At 40.1% G+C, this 23166-nt stretch overlaps 1 protein-coding gene across 10 annotated transcripts in view; it reads right to left on the bottom strand.

Annotated features, from left to right (window-relative positions):
• The window catches only part of DMD (dystrophin), a 1304666-nt gene that overhangs the window by 34096 nt on the left and 1247404 nt on the right, over positions 1–23166 (bottom strand). For 9 of the 10 annotated variants that reach the window (XM_087759563.1, XM_087759562.1, XM_087759568.1 and 6 more), the window contains 5 exons: positions 20599–20756; positions 12005–12171; positions 9793–9904; positions 4640–4776; positions 3820–3858 (listed from right to left, as the gene is read on the bottom strand). In XM_087759563.1, the coding sequence (XP_087615689.1) occupies positions 3820–3858; positions 4640–4776; positions 9793–9904; positions 12005–12171; positions 20599–20756 (613 nt within the window). The remainder of the gene's footprint in view (positions 1–3819; positions 3859–4639; positions 4777–9792; positions 9905–12004; positions 12172–20598; positions 20757–23166) is intronic. The other variant, XM_087759572.1, reaches the window with a different exon arrangement.

Below are 23166 nucleotides of genomic sequence, written 5' to 3'. Positions count from 1 at the left end.
CGTATCAGGAGGTGCTGGAATAACAAAAAATGATCCCAAATTGTACGGCAATCTCGCATTTTAGCTAAATTTCAACTTAGTTTTATTCCGTCTCTGCCGCCTCTCCTTCTGGAACTCCTGACTGAGGAAGGACTTTCCCCCCATTTTAAATTGTTGGATACTGTGGTTCACGCTGGATCTGCCCAGCAGGGATTGCACCGCATTGCAAGAGCAGGTTGAGTTTTGTATTTACTGGTTATAAACCAAAACTGTAATAATCTTATGGTTCGTAATGCTCCTGTGTTAGGAGTTTGATAATCCTGCAGTAAACCTACTAGATTGGTCATCTGCCAGTTTTCTAATCAGCCTGCAAAGGGCTCTAGAAAGTTAGGATCCTTCCGAATTCATAGAGCCGTATGCTGGATACACAAAATTCATGATCATTAATGTCCCTTCTCACAGAACAGCAGAGTTTTTCTCTTTAAGACATTACAGACCAAGTATCACAAATCCCATTTTGTCTGAAATGAGCTTTGGCCTCCAACTGTACTTTTACCCATCACATGTCCAAACATTACCACAGCACACCAGAGTCTAAAACTCAGTTCACAGAGTTCCTCAGGACAGCAGAGATTCACGTGGATGGGCAATTGCTTCTCTGCAACTTGATATCCTATTTTGTGTAAGAACATCTACACTGAAGGGAAGGGGGGAGAAAAGGCTGCAATTTATCTAGAGCAGTGGATTATGGAGCAAGATAACAATGGTTTTCTGATAAACTGATGCCATGCCCATTTTTTTATTTGTTGACATACAGTAGATGTTACGCTGGTCTAAGCTGGTACTGTCAATGAAAGAGGAGGTCTTGGTTTCAACGCACACACAAATGTTGCTGCTAATACTGTGCACAGACTGGGAAATCTGTGTTAAAAGTAGCTTTAGTTTTGAGCTGGATCATTCTCCTAGTCCACCTTACCCTGGCATTGCACATGTATTTGTACCAGTACAAAGGAAAGGACGGCCCCTGGCTGGGACCAACTGGGCAATGAAGAGAAGTGATGTCCCTTTTGGCAGCAGTGCAAGACAAAAGATGGGCCTGACTGCATGATTGCCTACTTGCTGCCTTGACACTAAGCTTCACCTTCAGAAGTGAACAAGGTGTGTAATATATATCTATATATATTTTAAAGACAACACAGTGCTGTATAACTTGTTGGAGCTGCGTCTGTCATTCCATCAACTGCAGGCAGGGGATGAGGCTACATTTCCAGGTTTGTCTCCACTTCAGAACATACTACAACGGAGATTTACCTCAGACAGCTTTTTAAAAGTTTACTTATGAAAGCAAACCTGTTGAGAAGCACTGCAGTCTTTCTGTTGAATTCAGCTGCTCAGAGGTACACTTTTGCCAGTACCTGAGCCAGCTTGAGAATGACTGTGCTGTATTCCAGGCTGTTGTGTAGACATACTCTTAGATGACCATCTGTGCTAGAGCTCCCTATCCTTGCTTTCTGAGCACACATACTCAGTCCACCTAATCAGTTTGAACAGTCAGCAAGAAGGCTGAGAGACATCATAGCCAATATTTAGCCAGGATAACCATCCCTTTTACAAGGGCTCCACAGCTGCATTGCTCAAGCTGGGGTCTGCAGGAACAGCCTGGGGAATTCCAGTCAAGTGAAGTGGCAATCGAGCAGCAAACACCACCTCCTGCAATTCCCTGCAACCCCAGAGTCCTGGCTGGCAGGACGAGGGCACTTTTCTTGCTGTTAACCATTTCAGTTGATGCTTCTTGAAAGTGCAGAATCAAGTAAATTGTATTTGTGCCACTGACAGCCCAAGTAATAAGACAAATTCTCAGAAAAAATGTGAGCTGCCCCTTTAATGCCTGGCAAGGAGAATATCTGTGCAAAATACTGGATAACGTGCAGTCAGAATCACTAACTTCTAACAAAAATTATATATGTATGTATTTATAAACAGTTCCAGATATTATACATGTTGATGTCAGGATAGCAGTAGCATTGCTGAATGCTGCTAGGTTATGCTTTTCTGGAGTACTCTGAAGTACTTTGAAAACTGGCATGAAAGCACCAGAAAAAGTCAAGATCTTAGAAAACAGGGAAAAGTTCTATGATAACCAGAATAAGAGGTTTGACTGCCGAAGTTGAAATCAGCCCTGTAACTGAGAAACAGCTTTAAACCTCACTAGCTCAGTAACTTGTGTTGTAGCCCTGGTGGTTTAGCACTAAGGAAAGGAACAAAGTTAGCAGAACAAAACAAAGGGCAATTCTTTCCAGCCACTATTCATTTCTTAATTTTCTGCTTTCTTATCAGACCAGACAAAAGGATTGTGCTCAGGAACCTGATACCTGAGTTGGCCTGATAAAAGGTGCAACCTCTCCGTACAAATCCAGCACCTCAGTATTTCTCAAGTTTTCTTAAGTATTACATGCGAGTTAAAATCCCTGTAGTAGATGACACCAAACCTTTGGTGCGAAGCTGTCAGTGTAGATATACCATAATGTTATTGCTGTAAGCGAACTAGAATTAAGCATGTTATGGCAGCTTAATTTCATGTTATGTCAGAAAAAGCAACGGCATTCCATATTATCCAAACTTTCTTTAAATGTTACTTTTAACTTTTCAGTTGTTCTAAAGGGTAAGAAATCTAGATCCACAGTTGAGTAGATAGTATGCTGCAATCGTCTCCAGATGCATTTATAAATGAAAATGCATCCTAAAGTTCAAAGCCCCTCTATTTCAGTCTGGTTTCAGCTTTTTGGTGTTTCCTAAGGGTGAATCCTCAACCATGAGGTTTGCGGTACTATATGCATTTCCTGGTTGCTTAAAGTAAATTTCCTAGAGGAAGAGCAGTTCACTTGACTTCCCAGTTTTTTGTGCTTCAAATGAAAAATATAAATCAATATTCAAATGTAGACATTTCACTATTGTTTATTCTACCAAAAATTCAATGAAGGTGCAAGCCATATACATTTCACCATATAGAAATATATAAGATTCTATTTATTAGTTTCTCAATAGTTATCAATATGTGAATTAAAAATAATCCTTATTTAACATTATTCTAAAATCATCCACGTAACACTAGAAGTAGCAAATGCCACAATGATAAATATATATATATATGTATCTTTAGTTTATGTTGAGGGTATTACTACAATAGTAAGACAATGCACGTGCAGGAATGCTGCAAGAATGAAATTCCAGTTCATAGCTGAAAAATTCTGCTTTTTTAACAGCTGAAAAAATACAGTAAACATTTCCCCATTTCAACCTGCCTTCACAAATTTTACTGTTTCTAAAAATCTGTAATAAAATATCCAGTGAGCTTTGGATTAAATCGGGCCACGGGAGTGTGCGGGTGTGCGTGGTTGTGCATAAAAACAATTTATAGCTTTATCTACCAAACAGCATTATTCCTGAAACTGAATTAACTCCATCAAGTTCAACTTATGTTTCAAAAAAAGCATTTAGTATACATTTAGAGGGATCGACACTTACTCAGAAACACAGGCTTTTAAATGACAAACTCTCATAAGCATTAGTAGGACTGCACCAAAATCCCTGTTAATTCAATGAAGATACATACTCCAGAAAGAGTATACAGTACACAATCCATGATTGCTGGGAATTCCCGGATTTATCCCATTCTATTCATTGGGATCAAAACCTTCCTTCAGAGAGTGTACCAAAGAAAATCATAAAGAAAGAAGGAAATGAACTTATGTAAAACTAAACAAAGAAACAAACAAAAAAAAAAAGTGAGGGAACGCAGCAGCAGTAGCAGCAGCAGCACACTTCAGCAAAAGTACTCACGCAGAATCTACTGGCCAGAAGTTGATCAGAGTAACAGGACTGCAAGACAAAAAATGAGGAGGTGAAGAGAGAGGCAGAAGAAACTCAGCAGCAAAATAACTACAGAAAGGTTTAAAACAAAAAAAAATCACAACAACTAAAAAACAGAAATCCAACAGACCAACATGAATGACTGTGAAGAGCAAACCAACCAAAAAGTGAGAAAAAAATTGGAATCTAAAATTAAAAGAGAAAGAGAAGGAGAGAGCGAGAACAAGCTGTGTGCAACTGCCATTAAATAACTGATTAAACTTGTTAAAAAAAAAAAAATAGAGGGAACTGGGTTACTCATTGATTTCTCCATGTGCATCATTATTGCCTTTTTTTTTTTCCATAAAGACTTCAAAGTCCTTTAATAAGACTAAATTTATAGGGTGAGAAAAGATGAAATCAGCTGGGAAGCTTGCAAACACAGTAGCCTAATTAAAAAAAACAAAAACACAGAAAGATACCCATTTGGAAGAAAATAAAAATTTAATGAAGAGATCATTAGTCTCCAAATTGCCATATGAAACTTTGAAGTTTATAAGGCTGTCAGGAAGACGGCAAGTATTTTTCTTTTACTAACTGAAGTTGAAGCTCCTGTATAAGGACAGGTAAAAACAGATAAAAGCAATGGCAATTGGAATCCCAGCTTGTGTTTTCCTGCCAGCCGAGGTTAACAAAAATGAAAGAAATAAAGAGGCTTTATGCATTAGGAAGTGAAGGGAGTTGGCACCAGCTGGGAAGCTCAAAGAGCATACCAAATGAATTGCTACTTAGGAACTTTAGAGCTACTCACGTTTCCATGTTGTCTCCCTCCAAGACAGTTTGCACAGGCAGGTAGCCCATTCGTGGGTGCTTTGCAAAATATCTTTTTGTTCGAAATTTGTTTTTTAGTACCTTGGCAAAGTCACGGACGTCTTCTCCTGAAGTTGTCTGAAAGCCACAAATCACAATGAAATCATCTTTCATGAGGTTATTACGGTTTTTTGGTTGCCTCTTCTTTTGCTGGGTCACTTGGAAGAGCTGTGGCCACACCAAGAAGAGCTGCCAATGGCTTGACCTCCAGAGCCACAAATTTGATTTATTTATCACCATCACCTTACAATGTATTACACAGCAACACTGCTAGTGGGGAGAAGGAGGAAAAAGGGAAGCTCCAAAAACCCCTGACAGGCTCATGCATCATTTCAGGTGATCTCAAGAGGACAAGCAATAATTAGACAAGAATTTGTCATTTCCTCATGTGGCTCAGGGCACTCTCTACCTGCATTTTGTTCAGCCTGAAAATGGCTGTAATGGAGGATACACAGTCTGTGTGTCCAGCTAGCTGCTTCATTGGCTGGATCCTGACTCTTACCACACACTCGTCATCTACATCTCACGGACTTGTCAGTCCACAAAAGTCAGACCTGTGCTCTCGGTACGTTTTCTTTGCAGTTTCCTTTCTCAGCCTCCTCTGCCATTAATATTTTGATCAAAGAGAAATAAAAAGCAGGTGAGCTGCTGAAAGCTCTTAGATCAGTTATTTCTTCCTGTGCCTGTTTAATCTGAAGCTAGCAGGCACTTAAGATCAATACCCTGAGGAGAGTACAATTTGCTCCAAGTTTTCTACTCCTTTGCCTGCAGTCAGCTTTTCTTGCTGCTGTAGAGACCAGCAGAGGAGTGCAAAGTGGAATTAGTTTCCTAAAGACTAGAATGAGCCAGGAAGAGTTCAAAGGATGTCTGCTGGGAAGATGCAAGACTTCTTGCGAGACTGATTAAGAGTCAGGCAATTTTCTGAAGGATTTTAATGGAAGACTTCAGTTACTTTAGTCAGGCTGCACTCCCTTCTCTGCACCTCACAGAGACACTCGACCCTGAAATACTGCTCTTCTACAGTAAATTAAGTTCTTCCTGACCCACATAACGATATTGCTTCTCCAGTGTATCTAATTTGAAGGAAAGAAATGAGGGAAAAGTTAATCTTTCTGACATTTTTTAATGAGCTCTATGCCTTCTATTTAGAGAGGAAGTAGGTGCTGGGACCTATCAGTCAAGCCAACCTTCACAGAGCTGCTGAAACACAGATGTATATATTTTTTAAAGACTGCTTGGGTAGAAAAATTAAGGATGCCCTGAAAAATAATCTGCAGAAAGACTGAAATGCATTAACAGCAAGGACAAATATTATCCCTGTACTGATGACCTCTACAAGCTTCATGTAAAGCTGGAAAGAATTTGACTCTCTTTCCAGTCAGTCTGTCCGGCAGGAAAATACGGTGTGAGCAATGACTGGCAGAGAAGTGACACAGCAGAACCTACAAGCCACTGCGGCAGCATCTGTATTTTCAAGAAACTGAGATAATGCTCGATAATATTAAAGTATCACTTCCTCAATACATCAGAAGTAAAGACATTTTGAGGAAGGGAGGGATTAGGTATGCCCAGACCACGCAGAGGACTCCAGAAAGGGGATTTACTGAGGTGTCGTGGCTTGCCCCAGCAGGAGGGAATTCCCCCTGCCGACAGCCATCTGCAATGCCGCTAGGAGAGCTCCTGACAAGATCGGCATCAGAAGAGCATGCAGAGCACATCATCTGGGAACAGAAAAAAACTTAATATTTAGTCTTGGTATAAATGGATTAAGCACAGCTTTCTGTTCAGTTTGTTCACCTGTGTCATTTATAACCATTTATTCTTGCTTTGTCTATTTTCAAAACAATTCCCATTGCATTTGAGTGTAATTTGGATTGTTTTCAGGCATGACTAACAATAAAACAGTCTTTGTTTTCACCTTCCTGGGACTGTTACCCGCCTTGCTCCCCTGAACCTTCTGCATGACAACCAAACAGTAAAATGGTGTGTTTGCACAGAAACATCCTGATCCAGCTGGTAGCACAAGAATCCCAAGAAGAAAATATGTCTTCCAGTGACAACTAGAAGCACCAGGTACCTCTCATACGATCCAATTTCCGTTTCAAAAATGTTCAAGGAGCACAAGAAAGGCAAAGAAAACGTGATTATTATGTGGACAAGATGATAGGCTGAGGCTATTTTAAGCCAAACTTTCTGATTTATTCCACAGATGTTTTATTCTGCATGATTTTCAGAGTAAAATCATCCAAAACAAAATTCTCAGCAGAACTGGTTTATGAGGAAGAAATAGTGGAGTTTCAGCACCCCAGCTTTCTTAAATCAAAGCAATACATAGGCAGCTGGGCCAAGCATGTTCCAAACTATTCTGAAACCAAAACTATTTCTTGACATAAGGAGAACTTTACCACCAACTGACTTTTTGCAGTTTGGTTTAAGAAAGTGCTTTTCCAAACCCCTACTCCAGACCTCAGCCCCGATTGTAAACACTAGCTGCAGAAAGGTATCTCGATTTGACATGCTTCCTTCTAACAAGGTGGTTTTTATGCTGGTGTGTCACTGTTCGTTAAACCCCAAAAGAAAAATGATCCTACATTTAAATCCCGGTGTAGAAGTTGTCTTCTATGTTTTATTTGAAACCTCTTTAAAAGTCACCTCTTGGAATAATAAATCGAGCTGTGTTGCTTTCAGGAATAACTGTTGCAGTTTTTCTGTCTAAATGAAAATTAGGGAACAGTCTTGCCCTTATTCTGCCTCAACCTTTTGCAGGAGAGGAAAAATTATCACATCCTCAGATATTTAGCATGAGTTCTCAAATTTCCCCTAAGCAGAATTAAAGACTGCAGTGCTCCAAAATTTCCTGGAAGTAAGAGGGAGGGGGAATAAAAGTATCGAAACACTTCATTGTGCACATCTAGCTATTGCAAAGATATGTCAAAGAAGGCATCACATGTCTTTTGTCTGCCAAAATGCATTTCAAGGTAAGAGATTTGTCTGGAGGAAGAGGAAAAAATGCTCTGCCACCTGCAAACCCCTTTTCATTGACTTAGAAAACAATTACATACTAGACGCCATAGCTTCAGTGGATGTCTTGTTCAGTGACACAGCATTTGGGTTTATTTTTCCAATAGCAGCAACACAAAAAAGATCAGGGCTTGCTGTACACCACATTCACTATTTTTTTCCCCCCAGTTAATCCTTCTCTAATTCATCTGTCTGCTGGTGCAGCCAGGCACGGCACATTAGCATGGGCTGCTGGAGTTCAGGATTCACAAGAAAATGTACTGGCTGTGAAAGGTTCTTTATTCTGATCCAGCAATCTGGACGTGGTTGCAAGTTTTCTGTTCACCACCGTGTTTGCCTGTTAGTAATCTGCATTTTTAGGGAGAAGATAAACCTGCAGGACCCCGTGTTGCAATGAGCTGCTGCAGGCTCTGGGGGTGTCTCACAATCCTTTTTTGTTTCTCTCTCCTCAAAACACATCTTATGAACAGGTTAAGAAAATAGTAGCAAGTCGCTGGTTTGTGCACTCTGTGCACCATTCACAAATGTCCCATGTCATCTCATTAGCAAGAATATGAGTGCTAAACTGCAAAACAAAACTGTAGCCAGTTCAGCAAGGAGGTATTCAGCTGCAGCCGGATTGAATGCTCCAACGCAGTCGCTTGGTTGCTTGCTCTGCCTACGACTCAGATCATGAGAGTCTGCTCTAGGAATGTCTGCGATGGAGAAGTCTGTTCAGACCTGCCCAGGCAGCGCCAGCATTTCTCTCTGACTTGTGCAGCAGTTCAGGCACATCGCCCTTTGCAGTAACCTCAACCCCTGGGGGACAAGGCTGAAAAGCAGCAGCCAATGAATACCGACAAAAAGCTAGCAAACACACATTAGTTGCCCTTGCAGAGATTCATATTAAATATTGCCATTTAAATGCTGCAGTAAAAGTTGATAGATAATGTAAATAAATGTCCATAAAACTAACAAAAATAGTGGTTTTGCTTTACTATAATATTTTAGGGGAACACTTTTTCCTCTCCCTTTCCTAAGTTTCTAAGAAAAGCTGAGAGTCTACTTTTATTTTGGCCATACCTTTTTTTTGGATGAAGACGTAAAGACCATTCATGTAATTTTACGAGGCTAGCCCATGTATAATTTTGATGCTTTATTTTCACTATTTATATTTGACCAGCAGATGAAAGTACATGACTAGGAACTATCCCAACACACTAGGAAATGACAACCAGAGAGTGCACTGCTTCAAGTCCACCACAAACAACAGCAAAGGCAGCTGAAAGCTCAGTCATGCTGCACCATGGAAGGACAACTTGTGACCTCCTCTAATTTATGCCTTTCTGCCCTGGTCATGAGTGGCAAAAAAGAAAAAGGAGAACATAGAGAGCAATATGGGATTTCTTTTGCCAGCTTTCTGGTATGAAAGAAATGTTCACGCAAAAGCGATCCTTTTGAGAGCTGTGAAACAAGGGCAAGGACCCTCACCACACCATCAATGCAGCACATCTGCACTGTGCTGCACTGAACACCCCGGCTTCCAGTCTTCAGAAATGAAATCTAACTTGTTACTCTTGATAACTTCCCTGGTATTTTATAACATCAAGTGATCATACAATACAAAGGTGCTATTAAATAGTTAAGAACTTAAAAATGCAATCATAGTGTTGCAAGGAAAACAACGTGCTGAGGAAAGGAAGAAAACTCTCACACTGATACAGAGAAAACATTGATAATGGAGAAAACATTGTGACCTAAGATATGAATGAGTATTTGCACAAATCACAGGCTTCCTACAGGATCCATAAAGTGAACTATGGCACTGAACATCAAACAAGTCATTAGCATGCAATAATATATTACGACACAGCATTGTACAAACAATGAACTTCAATTTACTTCAAACCATTGGAGTATCCTTTACTAAGCATCAGAAATTGCTGGCATGTATAGTCTATAAAAGGTGATTTAATTGGGGGGGGGAGGGGAAAGAAAAGCCACCCAAATGCTCCATTACCTTGCACATAGGAAATGAAGTTTTTCCTTTCTACATAAGAAGGGACAGTAAGGGTCAGTAAAACAGCTACTTACTGGTGTGCAGTATTCCACCATGGGATAGTGCATTTTATGACCTTTTGCAACACGGCCAGAGAAGAAGCAACTTTGGCAGATGTCATAGTTAAAGTGCTTTAAACTTCTGTACCTAAAAGAAGAGGAAAAACACCCCACGGCTTCAGAGCTTTGTACGTGACTGCTTCATATCAGCTTGTCAAGCTTTTTGCATTAATAAGTTCTCTTCCCTGAGATGTCACACGGTGTGCAATGCTGGGCAATGCTCCTCTGCCACTGAGGACAGGTATTGCTGCCTCAGACGTTTATCAGCGATCCGAGTCTTCAAAAAAATTTTTAACACTGGGCAACAGTGAAGACTTCTACACAATCACTGTCTCTCAACACACGAAAGACACCACCACGCTTTTTGTTTCTACAATGCTAATTTCAGTTCTTTTGATTTTCATCGTGATCCATAACACAGAATGTCCTGAGGAAGTAAAATTCAAATAAGTAATGCCCTCCTCAACAAGTTGCTCCAGCAAACTCCTAAGTGCTGCATACAAGGCAGGAATTTGTTTGTGTCCTTCCTAGCACCTCTATCAAAACAATTTTCCTACATGGCATGCCATCCATGCAAAACTCCGAATGCACTTTTGGGCCATTATTTAATCTCACCAGCTCTATGAGGCAGCTAACTGTTGTATCTGCTATGGTGAAGTGCTTGAAAGAGCCAGAGGCATAAGGGCTGCCCTGTTCCAAATATGCGAAGCAGTTCAGTCACAATGACCTCAAAAGAACATTGTTTTACATGTACTGAGGCACACAGTATTAGCTTTCTAAAAGCTTTCCAATAGAGTATCTTTTTGTCAAGTGTGTATGCAGGGTCTCAATGACTTGCAAAGCCAGAGAAAAAATCTGCAACAGACAGATTCAACTATCATGATAATGGATTTGTTATATAAATTTAAGAGTCAGATGAGATCAGACAAATAAAATTAGACGCAAACAGAGAGCTTCCCAAGTTCTCGATGCTTACTACAGACTATCCATTCACTTGCCATCCTTTGATTTTCCAAGTGCTGCATTTTTCAATTCCACCTACTTGTCCTTGGCTGTTTATATAAAAGCGTGTAAGTAATTCAGTAGTTTCACAAACCATATCTGTGAATGGGAAAATTAGACTTTGTGGATGTGTTGAACTACTCACATCTTATCCCTAGCTCTTCCTCAGCAATATTTATCATTTCCCAGTTAAGATATTCAAGGGGAATAAAAGCAGAAGGAGAAGAATTTAGATGATTAGAGGAACAGCCTCACTGAAGAAAAACTCAGATGCAAAACAAAGCAATATCTTCCATTATTTCCCCTGTTTCCCATTGCCTGTGAAATTGCATAGGAGAAAGCACAGCCCACACTACAGGCATAAAAGCAACATTCATGCTCTCCCAGGTTAGAGCAAAATGATGGCTTTTCTGTGTAGTACTGCTTACTGCTGTTGTCCATCTGGGTTTTAGAAACAAAATTATACGATACCATAGAAGGAGAAAACCAATGGTAAGAGACGACCGTGCATAAAAAGGACAGAAACCATACAAAGCAGCTATTGCGAAGCAAAGTGATAAAGCAAGTCTAGGCATAATTGAAAGCGAGTATTTACTTAGCCGTTAAGTGGATTCTCAACAGGCATACCAACACACAGCCATTTTACAACACAGTGACTTATTCATTGCCATAGTAACCATGGTGTCGATCCAGATGTTTAAATAGACCAGCAACATTTCCCCCACTCCAGGTTAATCTTCCACCAACTACATTCTTTCTCTGAGAAACGCACGCGTAGCTTTAGATGTCTGCAAATTTTCAAGGCACTTCCTTGCTTTATACCATGACAGAAAGCAATTCATTAGGATCCAATTCAGAAAATGCAACTGCATGTATAGGACAGATTGAATGTAAAGCAAATCGTATTAGTTGTGCAATCTACCAATACTTTGGTTGAGGCACGGAAGGGCTGCAGGCAAGAGCAGGACATAGAGGAAGGGCCATATCCTAACTGATAGATGATTTTTGTTCTCTTCAACTCTCGCATCACTGTACCCAGTCTAGGTGCCGCTCTCCCTCGTGCCCTGTCACCATTATTTTTTCCCTGAACAATATGCATAAAATCAAGCACATGATTTGCCTGGAAACAAGCAGAGCTCTTGATTCACCATGTAGTAGCACACACGGAAAGGGAGCAAGCTTGTACCTGAATCCAATAATTGGACACTCCTTGCAGATGTTACACTTTGCTTGGTGTTTGGCAGTCTCAGCAGCAGCCACCCTGTGCAAAACAGGCAGCCACACCATGGACTGTGGTTCCAGCCTCATCCAGTCCAGGAAGAGGGCTGCTTCAATCTCCGGTTTGTTGTTGGCCTGTAACACAGGGGGGAAAAAAAGACAGCGGCTAAGCACAAGTGATCTGTCTACTACCAGCTAATTAACAGTTCAAGCTGTTAGTTTCCTGCCTACTCTTTATCTTTTCCCTGAATGTACTCCAGCTTTTCCCCAGTCCAGCCATTTATAAAAAAAAAAAAAAAATCTCCAGGATTTTGTCTTCAAGCCAGGAACTGAATGCTGTTATTAACGTTTCAAATCTCTCTCTCTTATTCCCTATTACAATAGACAGCACTAACATGTACTCTGTCACAGAGAAAATCATCCACTTACAGGATCACCTTTGATGCCTGATCTCATGTTTCCCGTCTCTCTGATCTGAGCCTGCACAGAACTGCTTCTCACCTATTTTAAAAACAGTCTGTGTTATCCAAGCCCTAAAAAATGGCACGTCTTTTGATCAAAATTCCTTCCTCTTTAATGTCCTTCATTATCATACTGACCTTTCTTCTAAGTGCATGCATAAGGAAATCATTCAAATCCCTTCTCAAGCCTGTTGAACATGTAACCTCTCTGCCTCCTTAAATGCCTCAAAATCCCTCTTTCCCACCATACCATCTCTAAATTTCCTTTCATTGCCTGCAAATACAGTACAGTTTTGTCCCACAGAATACAATCAATTTAGCCTCATATTCCAGTATGTCCCACTTTCACCTCTTTGTCAGCAGCAAAAGAGCCTATGAAAACTTCCCAGCAGTTCTGTTCCGCTGCTTCCTTCCCATCACATCCTAACCACTATGATTATTTCAGGTATCTCTTCTACAGTAGCTTTGAGGCAGCTCAGTCACAGACCTGAATCCCATTTCGGCAGGTACCGTGCACACACCTAAAAAGGATACATCACCCCTACCTGGCAACACCTACAGTATGGAAAAAGAAACAGCAAAGAGACGAGAAACACAAGGCAACAGGGGACAACAACAATCTATCTACACGGGCAGGGGTCACGCCATACCAGCAGGCTAGCCACTGCAGAATAAAGGCAAAGAGCATCAAAAGGGATTTTAAGGAAAACAGTGAAGTGATGGAGTCCATGTTTATGGGGAACCTCTCTCTGGTGCACAGGGTGGTGCAGAGCCAGCACAAAACTAGTTATCTGAGAACCTGGGAGCTGGTTTCAGTGCTGAAGGTGAGGTGATGGATCAGGTGGAAACAGAGAAGGGCTCTGGCGGTGAGGACAGGAGGGAGGAGGACCAGCCCGCACAGGGAACAGCCCAAGCGATGAAGCAGGATACCTTCCTGCTCCACTTCTCTAAACCATCACTACGTGCTAATTGAAATTCCTTGAGACATTTCCTTCCATGCTACCCAACAGAAACAGCATATTTATGGTCTGAATATATTTAAATCCTCTTTTTTCCTTTTTCTCTGGGGTTTCAAATACAACCCTCTGTGGGCCAGTCTTTTATATTTCAAACTTCACAAGGCAGACTGTCTTCCTTTTGGCTCCAAACCTATTTGAAGCATTTAAATAAATAATAAGCATTAATGTATCATGTACATGGACCAAGATGAATAGGGGATTGAGTGCTGGGTTGTGTTTTTTTTTTTTTATGCTTGCTCTCAGTTACTTTTCCAGTTTCTCATGAAATCTGAGTTAGTATGACCTAGCTAAAACCTTATTCAAGTAAAAATGCTAGCAACAAATTTGGAGAAAAAAATATCACAACTGATCTAAAGGAGAGAGAGCTATACGGAAAAACAATTAGCTGTGGTTTTTTGGGTTGGTTTTTTCCGGTTTGGTTTGTTTTTTTTTTTGAAGCTAACACTGTTTATAACCTTGATGAACAAATTAACCAATCGATACTTGAAGTCTGAGAAAAATGCGGTCTCCTAGACAGAACCCCTGGCCACAAGAAAGATGTGGAAAAAAAAAAAAAAAAAAAAAAAAAAACAAAACCCAAACCAAAAAAACCCCAACAGAATACCTCCTGAATAATGCATTGCATTAAAATTTACTTAAAATGCTGCTGCAATACTCTGGTTAATTAGAAATAAAGATTTTTTGGTCAGGGCTTTCTTCTTGAGATGCTAGTTTGGGAAACCATCTAAAGACATATATGGATTGCTAGTATAGTGGTATACATCCTTTTTGGATGTTTGGGGTAAAACCATCAAACCACAGCGTATCTACTGTTATTCAGATAAAGTCACTCACAATTTAATTTTCACTATAGGTCTTATAGGAAATAACACCCCCCCCCCCGAAATATTTCTGAAGACTTCTGCATTAAATCCTACTCCTCTGTTTTTTCATGTAGCTACAAAATTTAGGAACCTCCCCAAAGAAAAAATAGAGAAAATCAAAAGTACAATAAAGTCCAGTCAACACTGGCAACAGAATTTGTTCGGAACAGCAGATACTGCCTTCTGCTGCAGGACATCAGTGAATTCAATAGAACTAAATTAATTCTAGAACTGTCTTAAGAGAAAGGCATATTTATAAAATACGATCATCCATATGTCTATTTTTCAGCTAGCAGCCAGGGCAGTAAAGGTGCTGGGGAGAGACTTTCTGTGGCTCACTCAGTAAGCCAGCATCAGCCAGGAACCAAACTAGCAAACCATTACCCTGCCTAGCAGACTACATTTTATATACAGAGGTCCTCTAAGCCTCAAAAAAATTTTGAAGAGGATCTCTTTAATATGCCATTTCTAATAGAAAAACATGAAGTGTACGGAAATGCTGCAGTGGAAGCTGCAGTCAGAATAAGAATGAGCTGCTCAAAGCGCCACTCTCCACTTGTAGCTGCTTTAAATTTGCAGCGAAAATGCTGCAGCAATGAAAGACTTTCTGTAACATCCAAAGATCTATTTTAATTTTGCAGTCGCTGTTGATTGCCAGCAGTCCCAATAGCTGCCTACCCAGAGCTCTGCACGCTGGCTGTACAAAACCTGTGCTCAAAGAGATTAGGTGCATTAAAATGTATCAGAACTGGTTCCAAATTATATTACATGAACATTTAAAGCCATGTGGAGAAAAGCTGGTCAGGGTCAGACAGTATAGGACAGACCTCGACTATTCCCTGAGCTGCTATTATGATTTTTTTAATAATCTCTAAATCCGGTAAAGGCAGCAGCTGAAGATTTTACGTAAGGGAAAGTCTGAATTCACACAGTTCGTATCTGAACCAACAAGATCAAGCTGTAAAGAATATTAATGGTTCTTCTCTTGAACACATTTCTCTGCAACTCTCAATTTTTATGGTAATAACAGAGTGAATCATAAAGTAAAATTCATAAAGCCCTTTCCAGCTTAGAAGTAACAATTTGTTATGGGGGACATTCAAATTCATTATGTTCCAGACATCTGTTTTTCAGTATTTATTTTGCAGAAACAATGGGGGAATAGGAAGTTGGGTGGTGCTAGCATCTTTATGCCATACTTAGGAGTTGAATTTTTGGGGGTTTTTTTCCTCTCTTCTTCCAGCTAGTACTTTAAAAAATACTCTACGCTATATTAACTTTATCTATCCATAATATGAAATATGCTTAATACAGTCATGATATTACATGAACAATGTGATATGTTTTTGGACAGAGTCAGACAATATAGCACAAATTTCTGATAACATTTTTGATGAGCTATATTTCTGTTTAGCTGCGATGTAAGAAATTAATTGGAAATAAATTAACATTGTTAATTTAATGATGTTTTCCATCCAGGATGGAAAGCTTTATGTTAGTCTAAGGAAGTATTATTTTGGACAAAATGAAAATGGGGAATGGGATTCTTGTGACTTATTTAAGTTTAAAAATGCAGAACAAGCCATGGACAGCAGTGCTGTCTCCCGGGAGTCAGACCAAACCCTGCTCAACCTTGAATGGCTTCCCCAATAACACTTGTGTTCTCCCCATTGCTAGCTGGTAAGAAAACAAAAGTCAAGAATTCATTATTTCTGAGACAAGTGCTGTTTCATGGTCAAGAAAGACAGGATTATTATAAAGGTAACTTTGGGTGATACAAACTGCTTAAATCTGCCTCAATCCTTGGAGCAAATGCTTAAAATCTTTGACCCTTTGCATTGCACTTGATTGCACTAACTACTCCAGTCAATGTTTTTAGTGTTGTGGCAAAAAGTAATAAAATAAAAAAACATGAACCCAGAAGTGAATTAGTGTACAGTTTTCTATCATCCACACTTGAAAAACACCATCTTCCTACTCCCCATACAGTAAACCATTTTAAAATAGCTCTTTAAAGCAGTTCACTTGTAGGACTCTTCAAGAGTACCTCCCAAAGTCAGGCACAGGTTCACAAAATCCTGCCGAAATAAAACCAGAATTGCTCTTTTATGACATTTACAGCATAGCAGCTTGAGGAAGGATTTGCTAGTTCCCCTTAGGCCAGCTCTCCCCTGTCAGAGCCAAAAGCAGAAGAAATATCCTATGAATAGAAACAAGGGCTGCCTGGATCTCTCAAAAGAGACTGAGTCCCTCAAAAGTAACACTGCATTTGTACGTTATTTTCATACAGACCTCTATATATCTATATATAGTTATTTGTACACAGTATTTCCTAACTGTTCAAAAAAAAAAACCACCACCACCCCAACTCACCCTTCACACAAAATAAGTGCCCAACCAATTCAAATTACAGCATTTATGGTCAAAGTCACTATCAGGGTCCTGGCCCAGGATTTGCAATACTCAAACTCCACTTAAAAGGACTAACAGGCCCCTATTTTGGCTTTTATTTGTCTGAGTAAATATACTGGATTTGGACACCGTTAAGTGGTTGTAAAAACCAGGCTGATCTCGCCTGATCATTGATCAAGTACAAACCTAGAAGTGAAGACTATACAACACAGAATATTAAAATACTTTCCTCTGTCAAAGTGAAATGAAACAAGAAGGTTTAAAATACAGATATGAATTAACTGTACATATTTTACTACTTCTTAGCTTCATCTGTACTGGTTTTTCATACCAAGTACTCTACTTCAAGTACACCCTCGGAAGAAAACATACTTAAAACAGTTTATAACCGAGAACCAAATATCCAAAATTTTATTGAGAAACAGCAAGAGACATTTTCATCCGAGCTGCATTCTGTTTTCGCATCACATTTCTTAAAAGTCCCAATGTCACAGTAACTCATCCAAGGCAGTGATGTGAATTCCTAGGTCCTATTTACACTACACGAGGAAAGCATATTAATAATTTTCCACCGTGATTAAAACACAGCGCATCTGTCCTTTAGCCCGTAACAATTCCCTATCCTGTTTACTTAAAAAATGCACCCATCACAGATCTAAAAGGAAAGTGCTTTCACACTACAGTAATACTGAATTCACTCAATTTTTCATGGATCTATAGATTGCTTTGTTGCAGTCTGAGCCCAGGCAGAACTATATAGCCTTCAAATGGTCATCAGATCAAGCTCTTCCCTCTCACTTAAGAACATTTTTTTCTTCAAAATCTGAAAGCAGAAATTACATCCCCCTGCACTGGCTAGGAAAGATGAGTCCCGTAACACCCTTTTTCTCCCAACAATTACTATCCGTATATGAAGAAAACTATGAAAAGCAAGTGTCGGTGCTGGAGGGATGTAAAGTAACAGGGCAGCGGCAGCCAGCTGCGATAAGGGGACCTGCTCCTTGGGAGCGGGCAGCAGGCAGGCTGCTGCCAACAGCGGAGCTGGGAAGCCCGCCCTCCCCAACCCTCATTCCCAAGGACTCGAACTTCAAACCGAAAAGCAGGAGAGATTTCCCCTGTTATCGCCGGGAACAGTAAACATCCCCTTTTTTTTCCTGCTGTTGTGCAGACAGACAAGGCTGTTGCCAGGGCACCTAACCTAAGGGGGCTGGGAGAGTGGTTTCTGAAGCGCGCATTTGTTGTGGACTCTGACATGACTGCAATTTATTGCTGGCTTATCATCACCAGAAAGAAAAAAAAATAAAAGAGAGAAAAAAACTCTAAAGAAAAAGCATTCCGCACCGTGGGCGTACACAAAGACTTAATTTAGTTTCCACACAGTAATGTAAACTATGAATCCCCACGCTATTTTTAAAAATTGAATTATCGCACTTCAGCAAAAGGAGGCCAACCAGGAGCCCTGTACAGTCCCCCTTCGACCATCCAGCTCCTCCAGCCCCTGTTTCCCAGGCTGCTCCCTGCCCCCCCCCCCATGCTGTCCCCCCACCTGAGGCCCTCGTTCCCCCCACACCACCGTCTTACGCCAAAGGGATCTTTCTGTACTCCTCTCCTCCCTTTCTCCTGGAAAGGTCTTATTTCTTCCCCCATCTCCATTCCTGACTGCTCCTTTCTTTCATGCCTCATCCTACCCACCCTTCTGTTCCCTTCATCACTATTATTCCTACTGCTGTTCTTACCATTGTTCCCTAAGAGTGGCCCTTTTTCTTCCCCTCCTTAGTTCCTTCTCCCTCCCATCCACCAGGGTTCTCCCTACGCTCCGATTTCTGCTCCTCTCCCCAGGACTCCGTCCCCCCTATTTTTGTATGTCCCCTCCTCAGTTGAGCCTCCCTCCCCGTAACTGGTCCTCCTAGAAGATCATCTGCTCTGCTGCGACCCAGGTCAGAAACCACCCTCCCACTCTTCAAGTTAAAATGAGGCTTCACCTGGATGAAAGAGAGGAAGAAATTCCTCTTACTGCAGGTAAGAAGAAAACGTATTTTTCAGTGCAGGTAAGAGAAGGAAACGTCAGGTTTTCTGCCATTGTGATTTATTGAACACGTTGAAGGTTGTACCCAGCTGTGCTCGGGTTGTTTCTAGAAATACCAGCAGCTGGATGCGGTAAAGCATTCAGCCCACTGGCATGTCTTCATTTGTAATGAAAATGTTGTGAACTCATTTTATTAAAATAAACAATTATTCCAAGGTCTTCTTCCTATTTCATGAAAGTTGTTTTTACCTGTTCCATCACTATGAATTTTATTGGGTTTTTCCTATTATAAACACACATAATGTCAGCCCCCTTTCCAAAAAAAACATGTTCCTGTCAGATTCCGAGGTCACTTTCCTTATCAGTTTTTCAGCAGTGTTCTACGTACTGTTGCCCTTCACTTGGGAAAACTATAGGATCCAGCGAGTCCTAATTTCTGAGGAAGGTTATTTGCATAAACGAGCTTTTGACCATGGATTTGCTACGGCATCATTTTGTGTTGGTCTCATTTGAAAGCCCAACGTGAAACTCGAGGCTTGAAAGCCACAGCAGGGTCTAACCCAGCTATCAAAGTTGCTCTGCATAGTTTATCAGCATGGGTTATCCACCCAGGCTATGGCCCTATGAAACTTTAATTTGGAAATGGCACCAAATACAGACTAGAATTATAAAAGGTCAAGACACGAATGATGGAAATGGGAAAACGTGAATCCTGTAGAATTAACCTGACAAAAGAAGTTTTATAAGTACAGAAAGCAAATGTCCCATTCACAACTGAAGTTTGTGGTGATTTTAGAACTGGATTCTTTTCATAGTCACTGTGTGTAAGAAGACTATTTCCAAGCATTAATATTCATTGAAAAAAAACTTGCTGTGCTTTGCTTACTACAGAACTGAAACTACTACATAATGAAACTTGAGCAGCAGGCAAAAAAGCAAACAACTCCCCCGCCCCCAACCAAACAAAAAAATCCCCCAGGGACAGTTAGGGGATGGGGAAAAAAAGCATTTCTTCCATTGTAATGTAGAAGATGCATTGAGAGTTAATCACAGACCATACATTACCTCCCCTCCTCTACCTTTTCATTAAGCAGCTGTCTTCATCTTGTGCATTCTGCTGGTGGTTAGGATAAGGATGAATAATTCCCGTAACTCTCTTCCTCCCCAGATTAAATAAATTACAAGCTTGAAAAAGAGCCTCCAGTTTGCCGTGTATGTATCACAACAGACAGGACAGGAATTCTTTCAGTACTCTTTAAAGAAAACTGGCATTATCCATTCAAGCAGTGGAAGGAGCTCACTGAACGCTCCTCGCCCCTAGACAGCGCTGCAGGCAGTCGCTCCTTTTCTATCGCTCCCTTGGGCACCTGGCTGTCACTGGTACGCATATGCCCAAAATTTAGATTAACCATTGCTCTTCGCCTAGGTGGCAGCAATAAACAGTGACCTAATGCTGGCAATAGAAAATTGTAAAGCCAGGAGCTGCTGTAACAAAGACTTAAACTGCTTGCAGGGTTCAGTTTACAATACAAGCCTTGATGATAATTATTTGCTGTCTGAATAACAGCATAATCTGGGCTTCTTCCACCACTGCCAGAGAACAGGCTAATTCAAATACATCTCGTCAAAGGAATGGTTTTAATACACCAATGAACACCACCATTAAACGACCCTTGGTACCCTAATCCTTCTTCCAGATTTTCAGTCCTCTTCAGAACGGACGGGCTCCCTCGACACACAATACAAATCAGAAAACCAACAGCGAATAAACGTGAACTTACAAACTGGAAGCAGCTTCTGACGCTCGGCTCGATATTGCTGCCCCCGAAGGAGGCCACTTCCCCCAGCTGCCGAGGGATCTGGATGGAGTCGTGCAGCAGGAGCCCCAGCCGGCGCTGGTCACAGAAGCCTGTGGAGCTTGCCACTTGCTTGAACAGGTCTGGAGGAAGGAAAAGGACACCCATGCTAAAGCATCACAACGGGGATATGGCAAATAGTGTGGAAGTTTGTGTCATTTCAAAGGCTCACAAGTGTGGTCAACAGCCTCGGTGGACACGAACACGAACGCATCTTCAGTTTGGCTGCTTCTCTTCCCATAAACACTGGTTTTTTTCTGTTAAATAAGCAGTCTAGTGATAATATTTAATAGCATTATTGGCTCATACCTGGGAAGAAAGGCCATTATAACACAGCACTGGTGGCATTACTAATAATAGCAGCTGTGGTTCTGTAACACAGCTAACTAAACAGCGGGATCTTTGAGCCACAACATAAATGTTTTTAAAAACATTGTTTAACAGTAAAATAATCTCAGACAACATACAGCACATTTTCAAATCCTAGCAATCAACATACAACTCAGAGAATCCACTTCTCTTTCAGATGAGTTGAACTGAAAAACAAGAGCTCCCTAACTTTGATATATCACAATCTTTTAATCCAAGAGGATTTCTAAAATAAAAGAAAAACATTACAGTGTGACAGAACCTGCCATCCACTGGGAATGTTAATATCATATTAAGTTTTCACATCTGAAGTGAAATGTCACTTGAAGCCATGTTCTGTTACTGCATCATTCCAGAAAAGAATCCTTACAGGACAGAATTACTATCCTTTCATAAGCTCACTTTAATTGAGTGGGAATTAGTTATACTGCACATACATTGAGGAGGTTTTAGAGTTCATAATAATAATAATAATAAAAAAAAAATCAGCATTAACTGAAATATTTATTTGGTAATATCCCTGTTGACAATACATGACCTGAATAAATTGTCCTTACTTTTCAAAGAGATAAAAAAAAAAAAAAAGAGAGCAAGAGACAGCTAGAATAAAATAATGCCCTTTTTTGGAGCCACCTTAATATTTCACCTGACACCAGGGATACAATTATAAAGGTGCTTCAGCAATGCTCGAGATAACTTTCCTAGCACTGCTTTGACACCTGTTTTCTTCTGAAGGAATAAAGGAATGGATAGAGAAAGGATTATTTTTTAATTACATTAATTTCGCTCTTGCCAAGGCTAGTTTTATAATAAATAATTTTGGGATAAAGCCTTCCATCACCTCTGCAAGGCTGAAGACTTGTGCTCTAGCACAACCAACTCTGCTCTGCTGCACAAATGAGAGAAAAAATTTTAAGGGGTGCGACTCATTGCATACTTGCAGCAATACTAATAGCAACTGCACTACGACTTTGGGCATGGATGGTGAAGCCAGACCACAGCCTGGCAAAGACAATTCCTTCTTCTCCCACAAGCAATTCAGCTTTCAGTTTCCCCATCATTAAAACTTTAAGTGTTCTACAACCTTAAAAGGGGGGGTTATGCATTACCATGCACACACTCCAGGAGACTATGAAATACAAATAAATGTTTTCCTTTATAACTTTGATAATCCTCAATGAAATATCATTTTGAAAAATATCTGTCCTGAGTAATTTTCTTGAAAGATTTTCTGAATACTTTTTCACAACACCCACATGAAACATCTAGAGATCTAAACTGTGACATTCATAGTGATTGCCCTAAAATCTGATCCAATTATACATAGTCATGCACAGACTCCGTTGTTGGAACTGTCTGTTTTCTCTTTAGCGTTCTTCAACTTCCATTAGCAGAACAGAATAACAATTGATGAAGAACAGCTATGGTATTGGGTCAAATCCTAAAGGTTGTTTTTTTAGTGTTTTTTTTAAATGCATGAATGAGTGATACCAGTTAATTTAACCAGAAAGTTACTCTTGAGAACTGCTCTTATCAGTAGATCGTTTCTGAATCCTAGCCTCACTAATGAACTGATTCATTAGTCAGATAAAACTAAAACTTCAAGTGGAATTTTTTCGACTATTTCAGGATTTGGTCTATTAAAATATGCAAAATTTGCATACTTTTAATATTTTTTTAAAGATAGCAACTATATTTAAGCACAATGTACATAATAAGACCCCAACCACATTGAGGAAAATATTTTTTAAAAATATTTTGAAATGGTGTAATGCAAGATGTCCTGCAGAAATGCATTTTTGTGTATGAAGGTGGGCTAAACCAGTGGTCTCCAAAGGGGGGGGTGCGTTCACCACAGGGGGTGCGCAAGACAATCTATTGGGGTGTGGTAAGAAAATATTTTTTGTTCTGATACTACATTTTTTAAAAATATTTATTTCATCTTTATCTCATGCTTTTTTAATTTCCATTTTTATGTATGTTTTATAATGTACATCGTATACTACTACAGTAGTACATGTATATAATTTATAAATAAATATACATCTATTGGGAGTGCACGCTCAGTTTTTTTACCGATAAGGGTGCATGATCAAAAAAGTTTGGGGACCACTATGCTAAACT

This window comes from Nipponia nippon, unplaced genomic scaffold (assembly GCF_047370975.1).
Source record: "Nipponia nippon isolate SJK-2023a ecotype South Korea unplaced genomic scaffold, ASM4737097v1 scaffold_2, whole genome shotgun sequence".
Taxonomy (NCBI): domain Eukaryota; kingdom Metazoa; phylum Chordata; class Aves; order Pelecaniformes; family Threskiornithidae; genus Nipponia; species Nipponia nippon.
The sequence above is the reverse complement of the archived record's forward strand: the minus strand, read 5'-3'. Positions and strand labels throughout refer to the sequence as shown.